This window comes from Chroicocephalus ridibundus, chromosome 1 (genome assembly GCF_963924245.1).
Source record: "Chroicocephalus ridibundus chromosome 1, bChrRid1.1, whole genome shotgun sequence".
NCBI classification, from domain to species: domain Eukaryota; kingdom Metazoa; phylum Chordata; class Aves; order Charadriiformes; family Laridae; genus Chroicocephalus; species Chroicocephalus ridibundus.
The window spans coordinates 130,344,335-130,364,622 of NC_086284.1; the positions used below are offsets into that span (position 1 = coordinate 130,344,335).

Here is a 20,288-nt window from a genome sequence, read left to right on the forward strand (position 1 = left end):
GTCTTGGTAGACAGTAAATTATCCATCAGCAAGCAATGTGCCCTTGTTGCCAAAAAGGCCAATGGAATCCTGGGCTGCATAGGGAAGAGTGTGGCCAGCAGGTCAAGGGAGGTCATTCTCCCCCTCTACTCTGCACTGGTGAGGCCACAACTGGAATACTATGTCCAGTTTTGGGCTCCCCAGTTCAAGAGAGACAGGGAACTACTAGAGCAAGTCCAGCATAGGGCAACAAAGAGGATTGAGGGACTGGAGCATCTCCCTTATGAGGAAAGGCTGAGAGAGCTGGGACTGTTTAGCCTGGAGAAGAGAAGGCTGAGGGGAGACCTTATTAATGTTTACAAGTATCTAAAGGAGGGTGGGTTGAAGGAGGATGGAGCCAGACTCTTTTCAGTGGCTCCCAGTAACAGGACGAGGGGCAACGGGCACAAGTTGGAACACAGGAAGTTCCGATCAAGTATGAGAAAAAACTTCTTTATGGTGAAGGTGACAGAGCACTGGAACAGGCTGCCCAGGGAGGTTGTGGAGTCCCCTTCTCTGGAGATTTTCAAGACTTGCCTGGATGCAGTCCTGAGTGATGTGCTGTAGGCAATCCTGCTTTAGCAGGGGAGTTGGACTAGATGATCTCTAGAGGTCCCTTCCAACTCTGAAATTCCATGATTATGTGGGTACAGGTTCCCAGACACAGGGCTAACACTGTTTGATGCAGGTGCAAACCCACTGAGCAGACCGTAGCTTTGCTGTGCTCATGTAATGAACCTGGATCAGAGCGAAGCTGATGCACGTAGAATGCCATTAAACCCAGAACCACCTTGTTAGCACGGACCCAGAGCAGCCTTCTTGCCAAGCCAGCTGCCTTGGTCTAACCAAGGGTCCAGGGGTAATGCTATGCCTCTTTCCCCCCTCCCATTCCAAACAACTATGACCTCACGAGGAACACCACCCGCCCTCTGCCTAGCACCCATCTCCCCAGTGCTGCAAGCGACCCAGGCACCCAAGGCACCTCCGCGCTGCCTCCATGGCACCTCCTCCCACACCCCTTGCAAGCCTCCCACATCCCCTCAGACGCCTCACAGTCCCCACACCCCCTCACGCACCCCTCGCAGACCCTACATCCCCTCAGACCCCTCACAGACCCCACACATCCTCTCACAAACTCCACACCTTCAGACCCCTCATAGACCACACCCCTCTCAGACCTCCCACATCCCCGCAGACCCCCCTCACAACCCTCTCTCGCAGTCCCTCAGCAGCGCTGTCACACACACTCCCACAACATCCCTTCCTCCCTCACCCCTGCCCTTCATTTAAACCAGGAAGGTGCGCGTGCGCTAACGCCCGTAACGGCAAGACGGCGAACGTTGCGCTTCCGCTTCCCTGCCGGGCGCCGAAGAAAGGAGGCGGGCCGCTTCCCAGCGGCTCTCCCCGGCGCCTGCGCATGAGCGCCGCCTGGCGCCTCCCGCCCTTCTCTCCTCCTTCTCCTCATCCTCCTCCTCTGCGAGGGCCCGGCCGTTGCTCCGTGCCCCGCCCCGGGCCGGGGATGCGCTGCTCGGCGGCGGCGGCGGCTCGTCGGGGCTGCGGGGAGCGGGATGGAGGTGGAGGAGGCGTTCCCGCTGGTGGGGCAGATGGGGCCCTACCAGGTGTACCTGTGCGTCCTGCTGGCCATGCTCCTCCAGGTGAGAGGCCGCTTCCCCGCCCCGTTCCCCGGGGTGGGATGCGGCGCCCTGGGCTCGCCCGTGGGGGAGGCAGTGGCGGGCGGGGGGATGCCCCCAGCCGCACGGTGTGGGCGCTGTGGGCAGTTGCCCTCTCAAGTGGTTGGGTGGATGTGCCTGTGGCGAGCGCTGCCTGGTGTGAAGGTTGGTGTTGGAGGCCTTCTGCTGAGGGCTGGTGGTGGCAGTAGCTGGTCTTCTGCTCTGGATCTAGCCTGCAGCGGTTTGCTGTGCTCCTGGGGCACGGGTGGCCTCTGTCCGCAAGGCAGAATGAACTTCTGCAGGGTGAATTTGGGGCAAATGGCCGATGCTATCTGTGCCGCGCTGCCTGAGGAGTTATGCCTTGTGTCGCTCTGTGAGCAAATTAGGAGTATGCGGTTTTTCAGGTTGAAGTGAAACTGAGATTTCTATGAGCTAGACTGGAAGACAGCAACTTCTGTCTGAGACTCTGCTGGGAATCCTACACAACCTAGAGTAAATGGCCCAGGCTAGTGATTTCTAGGTTGCAAGTGGCTTGTTTGTGGTGGGGGTGTTTGAAAAACTACAGCTGGTCACTGATACCTCTGTGTGCAGAAGCTGTCATCTAATCAGCCGATAGGCCGTGACTGCTTATGGTCCTTTGATTTGCCTTGACTTAACTCTTAGAATGTAGGGGCAGTGTCTCTGCATTAGGTATTTGGATGAGGGTGTACGTTTTGGGTAGTCAGGTTTGTATTCTGTGAGATACAAAAATGGAACTCTCTTAAGTTTCGTGATAAAAATGTAGTCCAAAGTAACAGTAGAGTGCTAGAACAGCATTTAGAGACTCCATGACCAAGCAATGTGCTCTGCAACCAGGTTTGTCGTCTTCCATCTTTGCTTCATCTTTGTGCCTGTTCCTATAGGGAGGGGAGATAAGGATAATATGCGCGCCTTCACAGCCAGGCCTAGGCATAAAGTATAGTTTGAATCTGACAAGTTTGGCCTACTCCATGTTAACGCTTCAAAAACTTAATTTTAGTGAATTCAGCTAGACTGACAAATGCTACCACTGTGGAAATGTAACAGCTGCAGGAGGGAAGAGGGGAACTTAAATGTCCCCCTACCTCTGCTGACCAGTACTTTGTAGTAATCAAGAACTTCCAGTCATGAGCTGTGAGACTAGAGATGTCTTCTGGCAGCTAGGGGGCTGACAGAAGTATTAAGAAGCTTTATAAGACAACCAGAGAATATTCAGATGCCCAGTTCTGTCAGTTGGGAACTCTGTACTTGGTTGCAAAGCTATGATGATAAACAGCAAAAGCTTTGTAGGTTTCTGTTTCCGTTTACTTGTACTGTTTCTCTCTTTCTTTTTTTTTTTTCTGGTTTACCTGATTAATCCTATAAAATTATACATTGCTTAGAGTTTATTCTGCTGTCTGACTGGCTAGAAAACTTGTATGCTCACTGAAGATTAGAGGTTAAGGAAGCAATAGTTATTTTTTCTTCCAGTGCTGGTCATGTTTTGGAACGAACTGCAACCATGACAAGTGCTGTGTATTCTCAGGGTTTTAAGTAGTATGGGTCAGCTGTTCTGTAATGCATTTCTTTGTTTGTTTTGTTTTTAATGGATTAACTTGCATTTCACATGGGAGAAGTAAACAGAAATATCTTTACAAATCCTGAACTAATTCAGAATAACTGAAGAAAAAAAGACAGTAAGTTTGTAGGCCTGTTTTTTCTTCTCATGTTATCTTTAATTCTTCAACTTTACCAATGGGGATCATCCCCTGACTGATACGTTTTCTTTGCTTCAGATCATGCAGGTGCAGGAGTTTGTAAGGGATTTAGATATGAAGCTTGTTGTCTTTCAGTCTGTGAATAGGTTTGGACTTATACAACTAGTTCCTGCTGGGGTGGTTGGTAGCTTTCTGTGTTCCTTTATTGGTGCCAAGTTACATAATGTGTCACTGGAATGTGCAAGAGCAAGTTTGAAGGCAAGTGCCATGATTGCTGTTAGTCTTTTGTCTGTTTTATCATCGGTCTTTGGAGGATGGACCCAAAGGTAAGTAATGTATCTGGTGTGTGTAATGTAGATTTAGGTAATCATGGGCTCCTTTAGTGGATTAAATGCAGCATCTGGCTACAGAATGAGAACTCCTGCTAGTCTATGTCACTGGCTCTGCCATGGACCGATTATTCCATTTGTTTGTTTGTTTCCCTGTCTCTTCCCATGTTCTCCCTCAGTTGGCTTGTATTTTCACATTGGCCTATTGGTATAAAATATTTCTACGTTCTTAAAGGTAAGAATATGACAGGGGTGAAAACTATTTTTGTCTTTGCTGAGTCAAGTCCCTTCATCTCTTATGCTAATATACTGAGCTTAAACTCTCTACTTTCCCTGCCCCGTAAGATTCCCAGTTGATGTTCTTGCTTTCCTTGTAGGCTTTTGTGCTTTTTTATCTCTGCATATTTCTGAACTCTTGAGTTACGTATTTTATAGGTATTTTCCCTCATCTTAGTGTTTTTCTTCTCATATAAATATATACAGTTAACTATTTCTACCATGTAGACTTACTGATATGCCAGTGTATCTGGTATCTGAATTCTAATTAGAAACATAGTTTAGCTCACAGAACTTCTCTGAAGGAAGCTGTACCAAACACTTAACTCTGTAGGGGTGAGACTTTCTACATGATAGTTAATTTTCGTGTGGGCTTGAGTGAACTTGTACTCAACCTGTGCAGTGAGTTTACTGACAGTCTGGCAAAACTCCTCCAGATTGCTTGTAGTTGGAAGAAAGTTTTTGCATGTCATCAGTGTTAAACTAGATTGTTAAGTTTTGTGAGCTGCTTCTTTCGTCTTCATTGTTTTTTCACTGATTTGTATTATTGGTCTGCCACCTGCTGCTGTTATTCATTAACTTGTTGAGCTGTTACTGCATTAAGGTGTGCCTGGCTCATTCACTACCAACTCAGTAGGACTTCGAGAGACTTCTAGGAATGTTCTGTAGCAGTGGTTGCTAACTTTATAATTAGTGTGATGACAGCTAATGTAGAAAAACATTTTTTGCCAAAATGTATGGAATTATCCAAAGACTGAATTTATCTGAAGAATGTGGTGATAAACTAATGATGTGAATTTGAGGCTGGATTAGTCTTGCATTTTCAGTGTATCTTTAAGACATTAAGGGAGGAATAAAGGGAACTGTTAACTCTTGAAACACTTAGAACTTTACTTTTAACTAAAAGTAGTTGCTTGACACCTATTGATTACTAGAAGGGTGTTCACTACCTTTTGAAGAAATTATATTGAAGCATTATTAAAGAATGGTGTCTCTGGGTGTTTAAGTGTATATAGCAACATTAGACAAAATCTCACATCTTGATCAGATGCTTGAGATCGTACAAGCATATTAAAAAAAAATAAATAAATTCTTGGTCTCTTGTGATTCAACATATGTCGTTGAAAGAGGTTTGCTTTTGCTGGTGAATCCAAGCCGCAGGGTTGCCCAAATTCAAACTGAACCTGCAGAAATCTGAGAATGGAAGTGTGTTCCTTCTATATCTCTATTTAAAGGCTTATAAAAACATATTAGAGTTTAAAAGGGAGGTCTTGTTGAAGCTGAAAAAGGCTTTGCCTAAAGTTGGGTAACGTGCATTGCACAGCAGTATGGATAATTACTAGGGGTAGTGTTTCTCTCCATCTTAGGGATTTGCTACTAACTGAAGGGAAAGTGGAAAAACAGTTAAGATAGTAACACCAGGTTCCTTGAAAAATAGTTTGTTTTATGGCAAAGGCATTCTTGATGTGGTGCTGCTAACATCTTTTCGCTGTTGGCAATGCGATCATGTATGACTTCTAGCATTAGAATATCACAATGCAGAAAGCAGCTCTTTAATCAGCCCATCTGCACAAATATTTTGAGGGAAAGCAGATTCTGGGACATGTGGCTTAAGTAAGGCAGGCTCATCCCAAATCTTTAGAAATAATTCAAAAGGAGTAGTGTCTGTCTTCAGATAGGATACAGATGTGATCCCTTACATAGCCTTATTTAACTCTGCTTCTTCATATGTTATTCTACCTCCTTAATGGCATGAGACATCACTCTAGTTATAATGACAGTAATGAAATACTTTGTCGGTGAATCTTCTTTTAATACTTCGGTTTGCTTGAGTCTGTTAAACTGTTCTTTGAACTTGCCAGAATTGATCATAAATTGGACAGCTTGATGAGGTGTACTATTAGGACTTTAACTGAACAGAAAGTGCAAAACAAATCTGAAGTGTAACGAATGATTTAAAATGAAGGAAAAAGATGAGTGTTATACAAATTGCATTACAATTGCTAACATAGGGTGCTGAAGGTGTTCTAGGGGCTTCATGACAGGTATGCTGTTTTTCCAAAGTTACTTGTGCTGTAACTTAGACATAGCTTAATTATAAGTATCTGTAAGTTATGTAAACAAGGTGGCAGACATAAAAAGGATTTACAGAATTGCTGTGTGACTTTCCTTCCCTTTGATTACGTCGCTATTTGGCTTTTTTCTTTATGTCTGTGGGAGAAGTAAGTGTTTTAAGTCCCTGTGATTCTCGAGAAAGCAGTTGCAGAATATATATCAAACATGTGCAGCCATGTACACAGAGGGGTCGTTTCAAATTTGGCATGCATACAAACATAAAACGTAGGGGCCCAGATTTTTATTTCTTGAGGTAAGCTTCTTATTCCCACATCTTTTCATGTGTTATATCTTACTCAGAATGTGCTTATGCTAAAGGATGGTGTTGCTTTCCTTGTAGAAGTGATGAAGGCTTTTAGAGTAGTTGAGTCGCTGAATGTAATTCCTTGTTCTGGTATAGCTTATTCCTGCTTGGGGAGAAAAATAAATTAGGTATGTAAACTAATCACACTGAAAGACATGCTGCTACTTATTTAGCTAAGAATATTTCTACCTGAAAGTTGGTGGAACTTGTAAGTGAAGACCAATCCTACCATTTGCTCCAATTGTGTGTGGGGAATCTTTTAAGGAAAAAGATTTCTTTGGTCACATGTTATATTTAATTTCATGTGTAATGATTTAGATGCTAACCGAGACTTCAGTGGCCTTCTGTAAATAAAACATAGCTGCCAGAAGAATCAGAAATATAGTCAAGACTCGGTGTGGTCTGTCTTTCTGTAATTGCTTCTTTCAGATTCTTACTGTTCCTTAAAAGAAACAGTCACTTATCTTTCTGATATTATAGTTATAACCTTAAAAACATTAATGTAGCTGTTGCAGACATTACGCTATATTCTGCAGAAAACCTGAAATAACAATGCTGAGTTGTGACATGCTTCATTAGCAGTGGGGTCCTTAACTCTCAGGTATAACACAGAAGTCTAAATTCCAGTAACTACTTCCTTGCAGATTAATTTTAAATGGCTAACTTGCTGTTGTTTTTTCCAAAAATAATCCTGAGTGGAGGGGAGTCATGAGTACTTTATCAGCTGCCTATGTTTCCATCTTCCCTCAAAATTATGTTGTGTCTTAATCCAAACCAGTGCATCATCCATACAGCTAAGCTATAAATCTGTGCTTTGGGAAAAATATGGTGAGAGCAAGCTTGAGGTATAGAAGAAACATGAGCTGCAGCTTTGAGACCTTCCCTTCTTTAGCTGCATCTGAACTGCAAAGCACATGTAATTGAGGTCATATTTAGGGGCTTCTACATGTTGTTCACAATTGCCGAGTCTTCTTGCCCTTCTAATGATCCTTACATTCACGCTGACACTGAAACCGCATGTTCTGTGTGTATGCATAATCACATCTAGTCAATTTTCACAATTTACTGTGCAAGGCTGACTCCAGTTTCTGTGAAGTTCAGTTCTAGAGGATGTCTGTTCAATGTGGTGTTGTGAAGACCTTAAGAGAAATTTTGCTGATGGGCATAGCAAGAAGCATGAGTTTTGGGAAAGGCACGGAGAAGTAGCCATTCTGAAGGCCTAGCAACACAGGGAGGGAAGCAGATTGTTCTACCTATTTAAAAAAAAAAAAATCAAACTTTTTAAAAGAAGCGAAGGCTATATGCTGTGTAAAGCGTAAAGCTGTCAGAATGAACTCACTCTGGGGCTGTTTACTCTAGCTGTGACTGAATGCCTTGCTTTTGCAATGTTTTTTTTAACAACTGGGATTGTAAGGTGCCCAAGAGGCACTGTCAGTGCACTGTATCTTTACATGGAGTGTGCATAAAACATATGGGGAGATGTTTTCAGATGATTATTAACAATAAAGTTATTGTTATGTAGAATATTTTGTGCCGTAGTATGGTATTTGGATTCAGTGAGAGCTGAAGCAATCCCATCTTCTGATATTAATCAAGAAGGCTTTCAGCCTGGCAAACTCTGTTGAAACAGTCAATCTAGCCAGTCTGTCCTCAGAGCACCCTTGTAAGATGAGGCTGGGAGTTAACAGGCGTAATTCTACTGGATAGCAAGGACGATGGATTAAAAGGATTAAAAATATTTGTATTATGACACATTATCTCCCTTTCCTTCTTCCCTCCCCATGTGTACACACGGTCTCTAACTTCCCATGTTTTGTAGGTAATAAATTAGCTGTGTTTTTCCACTAGCAAGCCACATCATCAGGGCTCTCCTCACTGCCACTTCCTCCATTTTAGAGACACTAATTTCCTTTTCTCTCAGGTGATACAACCAGTATAAGTGTAATTGAATTCAGAATAATTGTTTCCGACATGATTGTTACTCTTTATTTCTGACCCAAATAAAGTTTTGTGCTCTCAAATGCTTTTTAAACTGTATTAGTTAATATAACTACTTCTATTTATAGGTAATGTAGTGCTTCACGTGCATTGTTTGCATTAAGTAAAACCTCTGCTTGCTTTTTGCAAGTACCAGCCCAGTGGGACTGGAATCCCTCTGGAGAAATAGTGCCTATTTTCTAGGTCTTGTCTGTTTACAATGTGATCTCTGGCTAGATTTGGGACTTAACCAGGTTAAACATTGTTCACCTGGTCATTTTCCTAATCCTAGTGGGCTTGCGGGTGAAGGGTGTTAAGTATTTGCCTTGGAAAGTACAATGAAGCTTTTGAGATGCTTGGGTAAGGAAAGCTGAAGAGAGTTGTATGTATAGCTTATTCCAGCTTTCTGTTTGTGGTATGCTGTTAAGTTATTGGTGTTTCAAAAATATATAGAGAAAAGACCAGAGCTCTTAAATCTCTTTCAATTTGCAGAGCCCCTACAGGCTTCCCACTGAAGGTGTTAAATCCTTGTACAGTAAATTTAAGAGTGCTGACAGCTTTGTGTTTCTTAATTATTTTTCCCAGGACTTCAAGAAGTAATTCAGGGACTTCTGAGGCCTGTTGGCTATGAAGTTGAAAATCACTGGTTTAGCAAGTTCCACCACAAAATTGGAAAAAACCTATTTTTCAGTTCTGGAGCATCATGTTGTTCTGATAGCAGTAAACCCAAGACATTTTAATTGAAAAACAAAACAAACAAAAACCAAAAAAACCCACCCCCGACCAAACAAAAAACCAATCAAACACAAGTAGATCCAATTGCTTATTCTCAGGCAAGTCCTTAAAATGAATAAATGACTGAAAGCAGCTTGTATAAATGTTGGCCATGTCTTTTAGTCTGGATACTTAAATAGCAGAAACATTTGAAGTAATCAGTGTATGCTCTTATTGCATGTTTTTATCAAATCAAATGCTCTCATTATTTGGTAGCAAGGAAGTCCAGGCACAGCTGAGAATGTGCTCTTCTCATAGTCTTAGCAGAACTCCCTCTGTGACACCAAGATACTCACCCACTATTCTGTGGTGGTGTCCCAAACCAGTGTGCTAAGGTTAGAACTTTGATCTCTAATGATACTGGCTGAGATTCGTTATGTTGATAGCCAAAGCAGGCTGGAAGATATGCAGACAAAGAGGGACAAAGATGAAATGCTGACAAAGGAATAATTATGCTTGTGGAAGCTAAACTCTGCCTGATACTTGTGAGCCCACAATTCCTGCTCTTTTTTAGCAGATTTTTTCCGTCATGTCACCCTACAGTACCATTAAGATGGTTCGGTCGTGGGCTGGTTTGTAGTCTGTTCATAAACTGGTATAGGAACTTCTGGCACTTTTTTTGCTTTCTTCTAAGTACTTTACATAAGAAAAGTGGAGTGGCACTTCTGATGTGGTATTGATGAAACTGTATAGCTGGTGTTCACCTGACAAGTCTTGGCATTTGATTGTACATAAATGTAATTTAACTTTCTTGAATATTGCTGTTCAAGCAGAGGTAGTGCTTATAGTGCTTTTCATAATTTTAGTTCTTGTTTATTGGCTTGGTTCTCTAAGTTCACAGTGTGTGAGCATTTTTGGCAGAGAGAGACTGGAAGTTTACGTGTAGATATTTTAATAAAGCACCTAAGCCTTCTTTCTGCCCTTTGTTTTTAAAGGCAGAAAAATAATACTTCAAACTTCCTTATTCATGTTCAAAGGCCTGTCAACCTATGGTGTGAGGGTGACTTTATTTCCCTTGCTCAAGGCGATCCAGTCATAGCAGTGGCAAGTCTGGTCCTAGCTCTCTTGAGATATAGTATATGAGTCCATCCTAAATAAGTATGTTTGCATTTCTTAAGGGTTGTTGCATGTAATCCAGCATACTACGAAAATGCAAATGCTTTAGGCTATACTGCCTGAAGCAGTTCTGAACTCATGTTTTCAGTCTACCAGCATGTAGTCAGCTGCTGTGCTGTTTAAATGTATAGTAAAACTTCTGTTAATTTCTGTCACTGAACTTGATGCTTTGTAGGTCAAGGCTGTGAGGGTTTTTTTCAGGTGGTGTACTTTGTAATGTGCCAGGAGCATTGTAGCACCTGCTTCTCTCTAGCAAATTCCAGGTCTCCTTAATATCATGTGCATTGCTTGTACCTCCTATGTTATTTTGAAGAAAAAAAGTGTATTTATGGTCATTTTTAATGTTTCTGTGGTAGGTAGCACACTGTTAACTTACTCAAAAGGCTGGTATACCACAGCAGAGGAATCCTATTGAGCTCTTTTCAGTCCTGTAAGTTGTTCTATCTGTCCTGAGCAAATCATATAGATAATTGTCTTGCAAGATTTTGCTTTAGTACAAGACTGACAGCTGACTTCTTAACAGCAAGCTCATTATCTGTATCTATAGCACTGTGGAGAAATCCAGCTTGCAGTAAGTAATAGCAACCTGCCTTTTGATGGTAAGTTTTCTTAGTTGTGTATTCTGGCATTTGGGAGAATGGGGTGGTGGAAAAGGTAGAAGAATCTCATGCTATTGACACAATTTAATGTGATCTTGTTGTGTGAAGAATATTGTTCTTGGGGAACCCTTTGTGGAACTTTGTTTTGACTTCCTTTGCCACTGTCTGCATTCCACCCTCTGTTTTGCTCTCCAGTTATAAGCAGACTCTGACATACCCTCTGGTTTGGGTTCTTTGATAATAACTGAGAAATCTCAAATGGTATCAATTTAGCTAGAAATACTGAGTCTCTGGAATGGCACTAGTGATAAAAGTGCAGAGCTGACAGTACTTCACTAAATGTTGCTTGTAAAGATCACTTCTGTATGTTGGCAGAAATAGGGTAGATTCATTTTCTTGTGATTGATAGACTGCAAAATAATTATTGAAGCAACTAGAGCTGAGGAGGTGAGAGCCTAGGTATGTATCCTGCAGTCCTATCACCAATCTGCGGATGTGTATGTTTGGAACAGAAGAAAGGGAAGCCAAGGGGACGTTTTCCACAGACCTGTAGGAAACAAGGCTCAGAGTTGTGGTTTGCTGCATGGTGATAGATTTCAATGTAAATGTTGGAGAATTTTAGAATAAAGCTATGTATGGGTTTGGACAGACTTTGGACCTTTTTTTCTGTGGATTCCGGAGGCCTCCATTTTAAGGTTGAAAAACTCTAAATAGGGTAGGTTTTCTCAGATTCTCTACGGAAACCCTAAGCTCTTTCAAAATATGCATCCACTGCATTGTTCCACAGGTAATAATCAACAGTGGTTACATCCTTCATGGGGAATATCTCCTATCAGAGTGGGGTTCGGGTTGTTAAGCATCTGAGAGATTACATCGTGTTCTGCACATGGTGATTCTTCACTTTGTAACTACAGCATAGCCTTTCCTTCTGTCTTACGGTGTTCTCTCTCCTACTGTGCTACCAAGAGGGAGGAAGATACTTTGCTAGAAGAACGTGTTGTTGGCAGCAGATAATAATTTTGCAGCAGAAAGGTGTTTTAGGGCTTTTCTACACAAAAGAGTCATTGGGGGCGGGGGGGGGGGGGGAAATCATGTGAATTTAAGGGCAAATCACCCTCTCAAAATAACTTGGAGCAGATGAGATCATTAGACTTTCAAAAATAAGGTGGCCGTCCGCTTTTCAGCTGCTTGTCATGGGTTTAGGAGAAATTACTCTAATCCCAAGATGTAACCATCACTTCATTGTAGGCTTCTATCAGAGCAAGGTCATTCACTGCTCTTCCTTAATTTCTGTCTTTCCTCAAGGTACAGCTTTAATGTTTCTGTATTTGAAAGGTCAGAATTTAGTGGCCTGCTCATTATTTTGATCAGCAGTGAATGCTTCAGCTGATAGTTGTCTAGAATGACCAGGCTGGTTGTGAATTGCTAATGAGCTGATTAGAAAGGCTGAAAATGCATCTTAGTAGAATTTAAGGCTCGGGTTTGTTTTTCGTTTGTGCTTCATAATGGCTAAATTATGATGTCTAAAAGAATTTCTTAAATTATTTTTGTGTGTGTGTATTTTCATTATACACAAATGAAACTATTTTCCCCCTCCCTTGCTAGTCTTATTAGAGATTCTGCATTTTTCTTGGAAGTAATTTATTATGAAAATGGATGTGAAGAAAGTTGGTCAAGACACTCCAGGCATTTCTATTAATATTAATTTTAAAAAGTTAATTTTAAGTTGATTTGAAAATGTGTTAATGAAATGACTATGAATGGCTATCTAAAATTCCTTCTACTTAGCAGAGAAAGTGAAAGTTTACAGGGTATTAAGATGTAGCCTTTTAATAAATCTGCTTACACCATGGACTCCTAATCTAGAGGACTATAAAATCTTAACCTCCAGAGAATATACGCAAACAGGAGAAACTTAAATGAAACTAACAAAATTCAGCATTTCATCATCAGTGACTGGGAGCTGCTACCTCCTCCCCCTGTGCTTGGTATTCAACTTGATTAACACAGATCAGTGCAGGGAATTCGGTGGGGAACTGTTAACATACATGTACAACCAATTAAAATGTTTTATGAATAAAAGGTATACATTAAATGACAAATTTCACTTGACTTGTACTATATGGGTTATAGCATAAATGGAAGGCTTTGTTGTTTGCCACAGTGCAAATAATGTAGCCATTTTATACCTTATAGTTGTTAAGTAATATTTCTATTCTGAGTTGATAGCATTTTATATCGATCACCAGTCTACACAACTATGTTATTGCTACATCCAAACATTTAGGATTCTTAAGGGGGGAAATCTCCAGATTCATTAACAGGAACTCCTGCCTTTTATTTGAATGTTAAACTGTATTCTGAATTTCTTTAAGTTTGGAGTTTATTTTGTCATGTTTAAGACGACTTCTAGAAAACGCCTCTGGTCTTCAAAAGTGTAAATTAATTTTTGGAGGTGTTTTGTGGTTTTTGGTTTGGTTTTAGGTTTGCAATGAAATAAGGAGAGTTTACCATACCTGTTACCCAAAGTACAAGGCAGATGTTCACTAGGAAAAAGAGTCTTGTGACAGTAGTGACTCCAATGAACTCCAATATAGAACAATACTATTTGCTAACATCAAAACATGTCTCTGTTTTCATACATTTTTCTGATTCAACAGATCAATTGAAAGTGTTTCTATCTTTGTTATATCCTTGCTTACTGTAGCCACTGGGATGATTAAGGCTGAATTTTGTTGTTGAAAAAATATCTGTAGTGTTTCTTTGTGTGCCGGCAATCACGTATTTTTTTGATTTAGCTTTCTGTAGCTGGGGTGGTGTTCACCTAGAGCAGAAATGAAGCGTTTTGCTTTCTTTCTCTAAACCAAATGCCTTGAGGATTTCATTTCCTGAACTACTTCAAAAAAATGTTTATTATATCACAAGACAAAAGCAAGGATGTTATCGCTTAGTCCTGACACAGAATTGTCTGAGCAAGTCAAAGTACAGGGATGCACCACAGATCATGACCTCTAATTCTCATTTCTCAGTAATTTCAAACTGTTCTTGAGAGTATCGTATCCATACATCCCTAGCAACGTGGCCACTCAGCTTTTTAACGCCTCTTTCCCCATGTAAGTTTAGTCTTTGCCTTCTTTTGCAGATAAGGTCTTTTACTTTTCATTGTTGTCTATAGAAAAGTTGTTCTTTAGCTTAAATAACATAAGATATTGTGGGTTTTCTTCCAAATTCCTTTTGATATTCAATGATTTTATATTCAAAAATGGAAAAAGAATGATTTTTTTTTTGCAATATTTATTTACCTCCTGCTACTGCAGTAGAAGTTTATCATGTAGAATGCAAAAAGGAGCCAATGGAAAGAAAATGCTTTTGAGTGGTAACTCAGGGGTCTCTGTTAATTTAGTAGGAATTCTCATTTAGATCTAGGTGTAACTCCAACTGCTCAGTCTTCCCAGTTTTGAGAGTTATTTGTGTGGCAGCCTTCTGAAAGAACGCACTTTTTATGGGTACCTTCCTCACAAGAACATAAAGAGGAGATGCTGGGAGCAGAGCAAGGACTATATTCGGGAGGTGTCTCAATCAAGTGGGGTTTGAGGAATGGAGTGGCATGGCTGAGGGGTTTTTTTATGGAGGGAGTAGGTAGGAGAAGCAACAGGATTTTTTTTTTATTTTTTTTTTTTGTCAGGAGCTACTGTGCTGAGTTACTGTTCCTCAGTGGGGGCTTGAGACAAGAGGCAGTTTTATTTGGAGTGTGGGGTTGTCTTTGGGTTGTTACCAGCAGCTGCTTTTGTCTCAGAAGACTTTAATTGTCTTCTGTTCCCGAACTTGTGGCACATCTATGTTCAAACAGGTGTAAAAACACTGGGTTTTAAGATGGAGTTGCAGGGTCGACTGTTAAAGCAGTGGCCTGTGAATGCTCTTCTGAGCAAGCAGCAGTGACCCAGCTCTAAATAAGGCTTGAAATGTCTCAGTTTCCAGCCATTTTATTTATTCTTTCGTAAACAGAGGCAGCTGTTAATCACTGTATTTAGACTTTGTGTGTGTGTATAAATTTGTAGGTGTATAAAAATGCATATGTACATTCACATGTGTGCCTCTGTCTCTCTTTAAAGAGTAAAACAGGCCCACAGGACATTAAAAAATAGGAAAGAACTGATTCTGGTAAAACTGGGAGAAATTATATATGAAACAGTGAGGACAAGATCTATTCCAAATATCAAATTAGAGAAATGAACAGCACAGGTGGATGGAGAGGATATAGTAGAGTAATGTACTTGCATTGAAGAAGAGTTTTATTTTGTCTCTGTAGTACTACTAACATCTTTTCCACCCAGGACATGTACTTGCTATGTGTGGGAGTTGGGGAACTTTGACTGAGAGAAGGGTGTCAGGAGGGAAGCTCCTTTTCTCTCAAATAATCAAGAGATTAAAAGTGCAAGAACCACAGCGTTGAAGTTGTGGTTCTCTGGTGTGTGAGATTTGTTAGATGGGAGCTGTACCATGGCATCTTGTAGTGGTAGAGGCGGATATAAAACAGGAATATTTTTTTAATTCTGATTTGATCCAACTGTAGAGGAAACGTTACTTGGATGCATGCTTAGCATCTTTGATGGTTTTTTGCCTTTCGTGACAGCTCTATGTGGCCACTGAAGCCATCCTCATCGCATTGGTGGGTGCAACTCCTCCCTACCACTGGGATCTCCAAGAGCCCTCAGCTAATCAGAGCCATAGCAACCATTCAGCGAGTGAGCAGAGAGCTTTTGGGGAATGGCTTCTGACTGCCAATGGCAGTGAGGTGCATAAGCACGTACACTTCAGCAGCAGCTTCACATCAATAGTCTCTGAGGTAAGTCTGAAATGTGTTTCGCTGCCTTGTGTGTGAGTAGTAAATCTTACTGGGTCAGTTGTGGGGGGCTGGTTGTACTGCTTCTTTCTCCTATTCAAATGCATGTTTTGATTAGCAAATGAAACAGGTGCTACCTCCAGGTAGAGAACAGGTAATCTATTCATATCTTTACTGGCAACAAAAACTAGCTTTATTTTGTTATGCAGATCTTGACCGAAGTTCTGCTCCAAAACTTCTTCCCTTTTCCGTGTGGAAGTTATTGGATCCTGTAGCCTGGTCCCACAATTGTGATTCATTGTACGAATGTGCTCAAAATCCTTTATGGACCCTGAGTTCTTTCTGGACACCACTTGTGATTAGTGCATCCATCATGCAGTTAGCAAGCGGTAGAGGAACTGGAAAGGAACTCGCTTCTGCATTCTTTGCAACTACAGATATGAGGGAAGTCATGGGCAGTGGTGAGTTGGGTGGACAAAGCAACTCCCCCTGTTCTATCCCAAAACAAGCTTTAGCTTTATTGGTGTGGCCTCTGTGTTTTGTGTCTTCTTTCATGGTCTAGCCACAGTCTGTAGAGAAATGATTCCAGACTCCACACTGATGTGTGCAACACCTGCCATTCTCGGGGCCTTCAGTATCTGTTGATGTCAAATTGTTCTGTGCAAGAGCCTTGTCTGAGTGCATCTGTTACAAGAGCTGAATTTAGAGCTGTGCAGTTAAGTCAAGTACAGTACCCCTTGATAATTCGTGGCTATTGTCCAGAGGCATTAGTGCTATCTGAATTAGTCCTGTAAAGCACTTAACTTTATTGGTTATGAGCATATTAATAAAAACTGCTGGCTTTGGAATAGTACCAAGCAGTTATATACAATGTGCATTGCTGCTTATTCTGGTAATAAAAAGGATATGAGTACTTATGCCACTATTTAAATTTAAATCCTAACAGACGGTGGATTTTTAAGCATTATTTAAAGCTCAGTAAAGTTTTCAAACTTTCTCCAGGCTTTTTCTTTTTTGCTTTTTAATTTATCCAAGAATCCTATTTTCTTAAACTTGACAAGCAGACATGTTTCTAAAGCCTAGCAGTGTTTTAGGACATGCATTTTGTAAAGATTCTTATGCTTTTTAGTTGCATAGGTAAGAAATGCAGGTCCAGAATGAAGTTTACTTGAAAAATACAAAATTTAGAAAAAAGTCGTAGGGCAACTTGTGCAGATTCTGCTTTGAATTTCTTTAACATACTTCTCAGTAAAGGCCCATGTGTAAAAAAATCTTTTCGCCTCTCCTGTTTCCCACTGTTAAAATACAGGGGTTTTTTTTCAAAATTTGTTAGGTGAATGTGTGATGTATTTGGAAGTGGAGTTATGTGCTAAATACAAAGATTTTAGAGATATCATGCTTATTTGGGGAATATCTGTCGCTATCTAATTTGATTCTTGATGCGTAAAGAAGCTTTTTTACATTTGAGGAGTATGGTTTTTATGCTTATCTTGTGGCATCACTTACTAATAACATGACAATTGCAAATTTACACTGCAAAATATTTGATATTCAAAAATAATTTTTTTTTTACGTCAGGCATATATATTTAACATGCTTTATGTAGAAGAGAAAAGCCTTGAACCCTTTAAAGGGATTCATAGCTGATGAGATTAATTTGCAGAACAAATTTTGCTTCGCGGCCAAATTATCCCCTTAATCCCTGAATGATTCAAAAAGCATCTCATATCACTGAGTTTCAGTGTTGGCAGGTTTTTAAATTTTTATACCAAAACTTAGGGCATGATTCATGTAGCTCTTATAAAACAAACTGACCAAGTTATTTTAAGATAAAATTAATCTCATCTGCTATTATTACAGAAATATATTTTTCTGGGAATTGTATTTAAATTCCAGAGAGGCTGCAGAAGCTGATTTGTGGTCACATACCACAAAATTGAATTTTGTTAGTCTTGATGCCTTATGGGCACATTACCTACTGTATTGGTAAACACCTCACCATTAAAGTGACAATTCAAACTGAAGCATATACTGAGAGTAAGCAAGTTATTTTCTTGGAGCTTCTGAATGATTTTGTTTTGTTAGCTCCCTAATCTTGATGAGGTTTAATTGCATGGCTCTGCTGTCATGGTGAGGTGGTTTATAACTGAGCTTTGAAATAGTACAAGCTTTGCTGGAAAGGATATCTAAAGGAGTTTTGGTAGAGAAAGAGAAGATTAGGAGGAGAAGATTAGAGTGTTATTGGAGGGATAACGACATAATCACCAGCTTACCAGAACAGGAAGAAAAGTTGGGTGTCACTAAGAGGAAACATTATCTGAAGATGCAAGAGGAGTAGAAAAGAAAAGAACACAAGATGTAGAATTCTTGGAATACAAAAGGAAGTAACTTTTGAACAGTGAGAGCATGGCATATTTTCATTCTACGATTTTGTGAGAGAAAGAATTTGCTGTCATGTTCAACCTGAGACATTAAGTCTGTAAGAATCAAACATATGAAGATCAGATTTTTATTTGGAATTGAGAAGAATGGGAAATGACACAAAGTAGACTGTAAAAAAGCTGAGTATTTGCAATACCAGAATACCTGTCTAATGCTACCAAAGTGTTTCTCAGTGACAAGACAGTTCATAAAGGAGGAGCATATGCAGGATTATCTTTCAACATAAACCACAATTTTTATTTTTGCATAGTATGCCTACACACTGCGGTGACATATGTCGAGAGGTAGGACTAAGTCTATTTAAGCTAATAGATTTATGTGAGAAAAAGCAATAAAAGGGAGAATGGGAGAGGACTGCAAAAATTACAGTATTCTGAGGGATCTGTCTTTGATTTCAGAATCAAAGTCTGCACGTGATTTGGGGGAATTGTGCAATTGGTTAGTACCACCCATTGAGTCTGTGAGACAGCAGTTGTATTTTGGTGACTGTCTCATGACTTGGCTGAATGTGATGCTTAAGAGACTTATGCAAAGTTTCATAGAATCATAGAATTCCTTCTTCCTTTAGAATTCCATAGAATTCTATAGAATAGAATGAGATAGAATTCTATAGAATATAATATAATTCTATAATATCATATAATTCGATGGAACAGAATTATTACAGAATTCTATAGAATTCTTTTGAATTCCATAGAATTCATCTTCCTTATAGTTAGCTGTTGAAGTGGTTGGATTCTGGTTAATTCTCTGTTGTGGTGTTGTTTTTTTTCCTCACCATCCAGTGGTTTTTAATTGGCAACACATCATACAAAGTCAGTGCTGCCAGTTCTTTCTACTTCAGTGGTGTGTTTGTTGGAGCAATCTCCTTTGGCCAGCTCTCAGATCGCTTCGGGAGGAAGAAAGTCTATCTCACAGGTAACTGCTGCCATCTAACAAAATTAATGAAGTGGAGATGTCGTGCCTCTGAAGATCAGTGACAAGAGCCCAGTTTCTACTGAGAACTTGATACTCAGTAGTGAATAATAGGCTGTGGTGATTTATTATTTCTTTTCGTCCTTCCAGTGTACCTTAGAAATGTAAGTAGGGACAAGAAATTAATATTTGACTGTTCAATCAAGGTGTTCTGGATTTAGGAATCGTACCAAAAGTGTTACAGTCATGCATGTCATGCTTACAGGATCTTCACAGGTTGCAATTAATATTTGTAATAATTTGTTAGCAATGTTCTTACATCTAAAACCTGCTAGGAATTTGTTGCATCTTTTATCTTCTGTCTGCATGATTTAATTTTTATGTATTTGTGATCCTCGTTGTGCTTTAAAGCTATAAGCTTTTTTTACTGTCCCCAGACCAAACAAAGATTTGGAACTTCTTGGTTTGTGTATGTATTTATAAAGTTGCGTAGCACTGGATGAACATGTAGAATTAAAAAAAATGGATTTTTTTTTTTGTTTTTTAAGGAACAACCTCACTGAAAGCAGATAAAGGTGGGCCTGCTATGCAGTGCAAACTCCCAATGTACTGTCCCCTGGTAACACTTCTCTTTAGTCTGTATGGACTGCTTTCCGAGAATGAGGGGGGGATATTTGGTCATACATTTAATCTGTGGCTTCTGTATGAGGATAAATACCAAGCCATCTTGACTGGAGCCAGGTAGTAGTTCTGAGTATGTGGAAAAAATTGTCCACCTGGACTGAATTTGAAGAGTTAATACTGCAAATTATGTATCAGAAACCACTCCTTTTGTATCCCCCTTTTTATGACATTGATTTTAGGTACTTGCATTTCTGCCTGAACCTGTGGTTTGTAGCAGTTTGTTGTAGTTGTTCGCTCTGATTACTTAGGACAAATACCACTGAACATCAAGTAAAGATACTGACGAATGCTTCTGTTTTTCTTTAGATACTCTTCTGAAATGAAACCTTTTGCCTTGTTTTCCAGGTTTTGCCCTAGACATCTTGTTTGCCATTGCAAATGGATTCTCACCTTCATATGAATTCTTTGCCATCTCTCGCTTCTTGGTAGGGATGATGAATGGTGGGATGTCACTGGTGGCCTTTGTTCTACTGAATGAGTGTGTGGGTACTGCCTACTGGGCATTAGCAGG

General features: G+C 40.3%; 1 protein-coding gene across 3 annotated transcripts in view; it reads left to right on the top strand.

The window, feature by feature from the left end:
- The first annotated feature begins 1,490 nt into the window (after positions 1 to 1,490).
- SLC22A15 (solute carrier family 22 member 15) overlaps positions 1,491 to 20,288 on the top strand; it is a 42,973-nt gene continuing 24,175 nt past the window's right edge. For all 3 annotated transcript variants that reach the window (XR_010073249.1, XR_010073250.1, XM_063351735.1), the window contains exons 1-4: positions 1,491 to 1,673; positions 15,527 to 15,739; positions 18,964 to 19,096; positions 20,123 to 20,287. Coding sequence is in view for 1 of the 3 variants with exons in the window: in XM_063351735.1 (XP_063207805.1) it covers positions 1,587 to 1,673; positions 15,527 to 15,739; positions 18,964 to 19,096; positions 20,123 to 20,287 (598 nt within the window). In the remaining 2 variants the exon portion in view is untranslated. The remainder of the gene's footprint in view (positions 1,674 to 15,526; positions 15,740 to 18,963; positions 19,097 to 20,122; position 20,288) is intronic.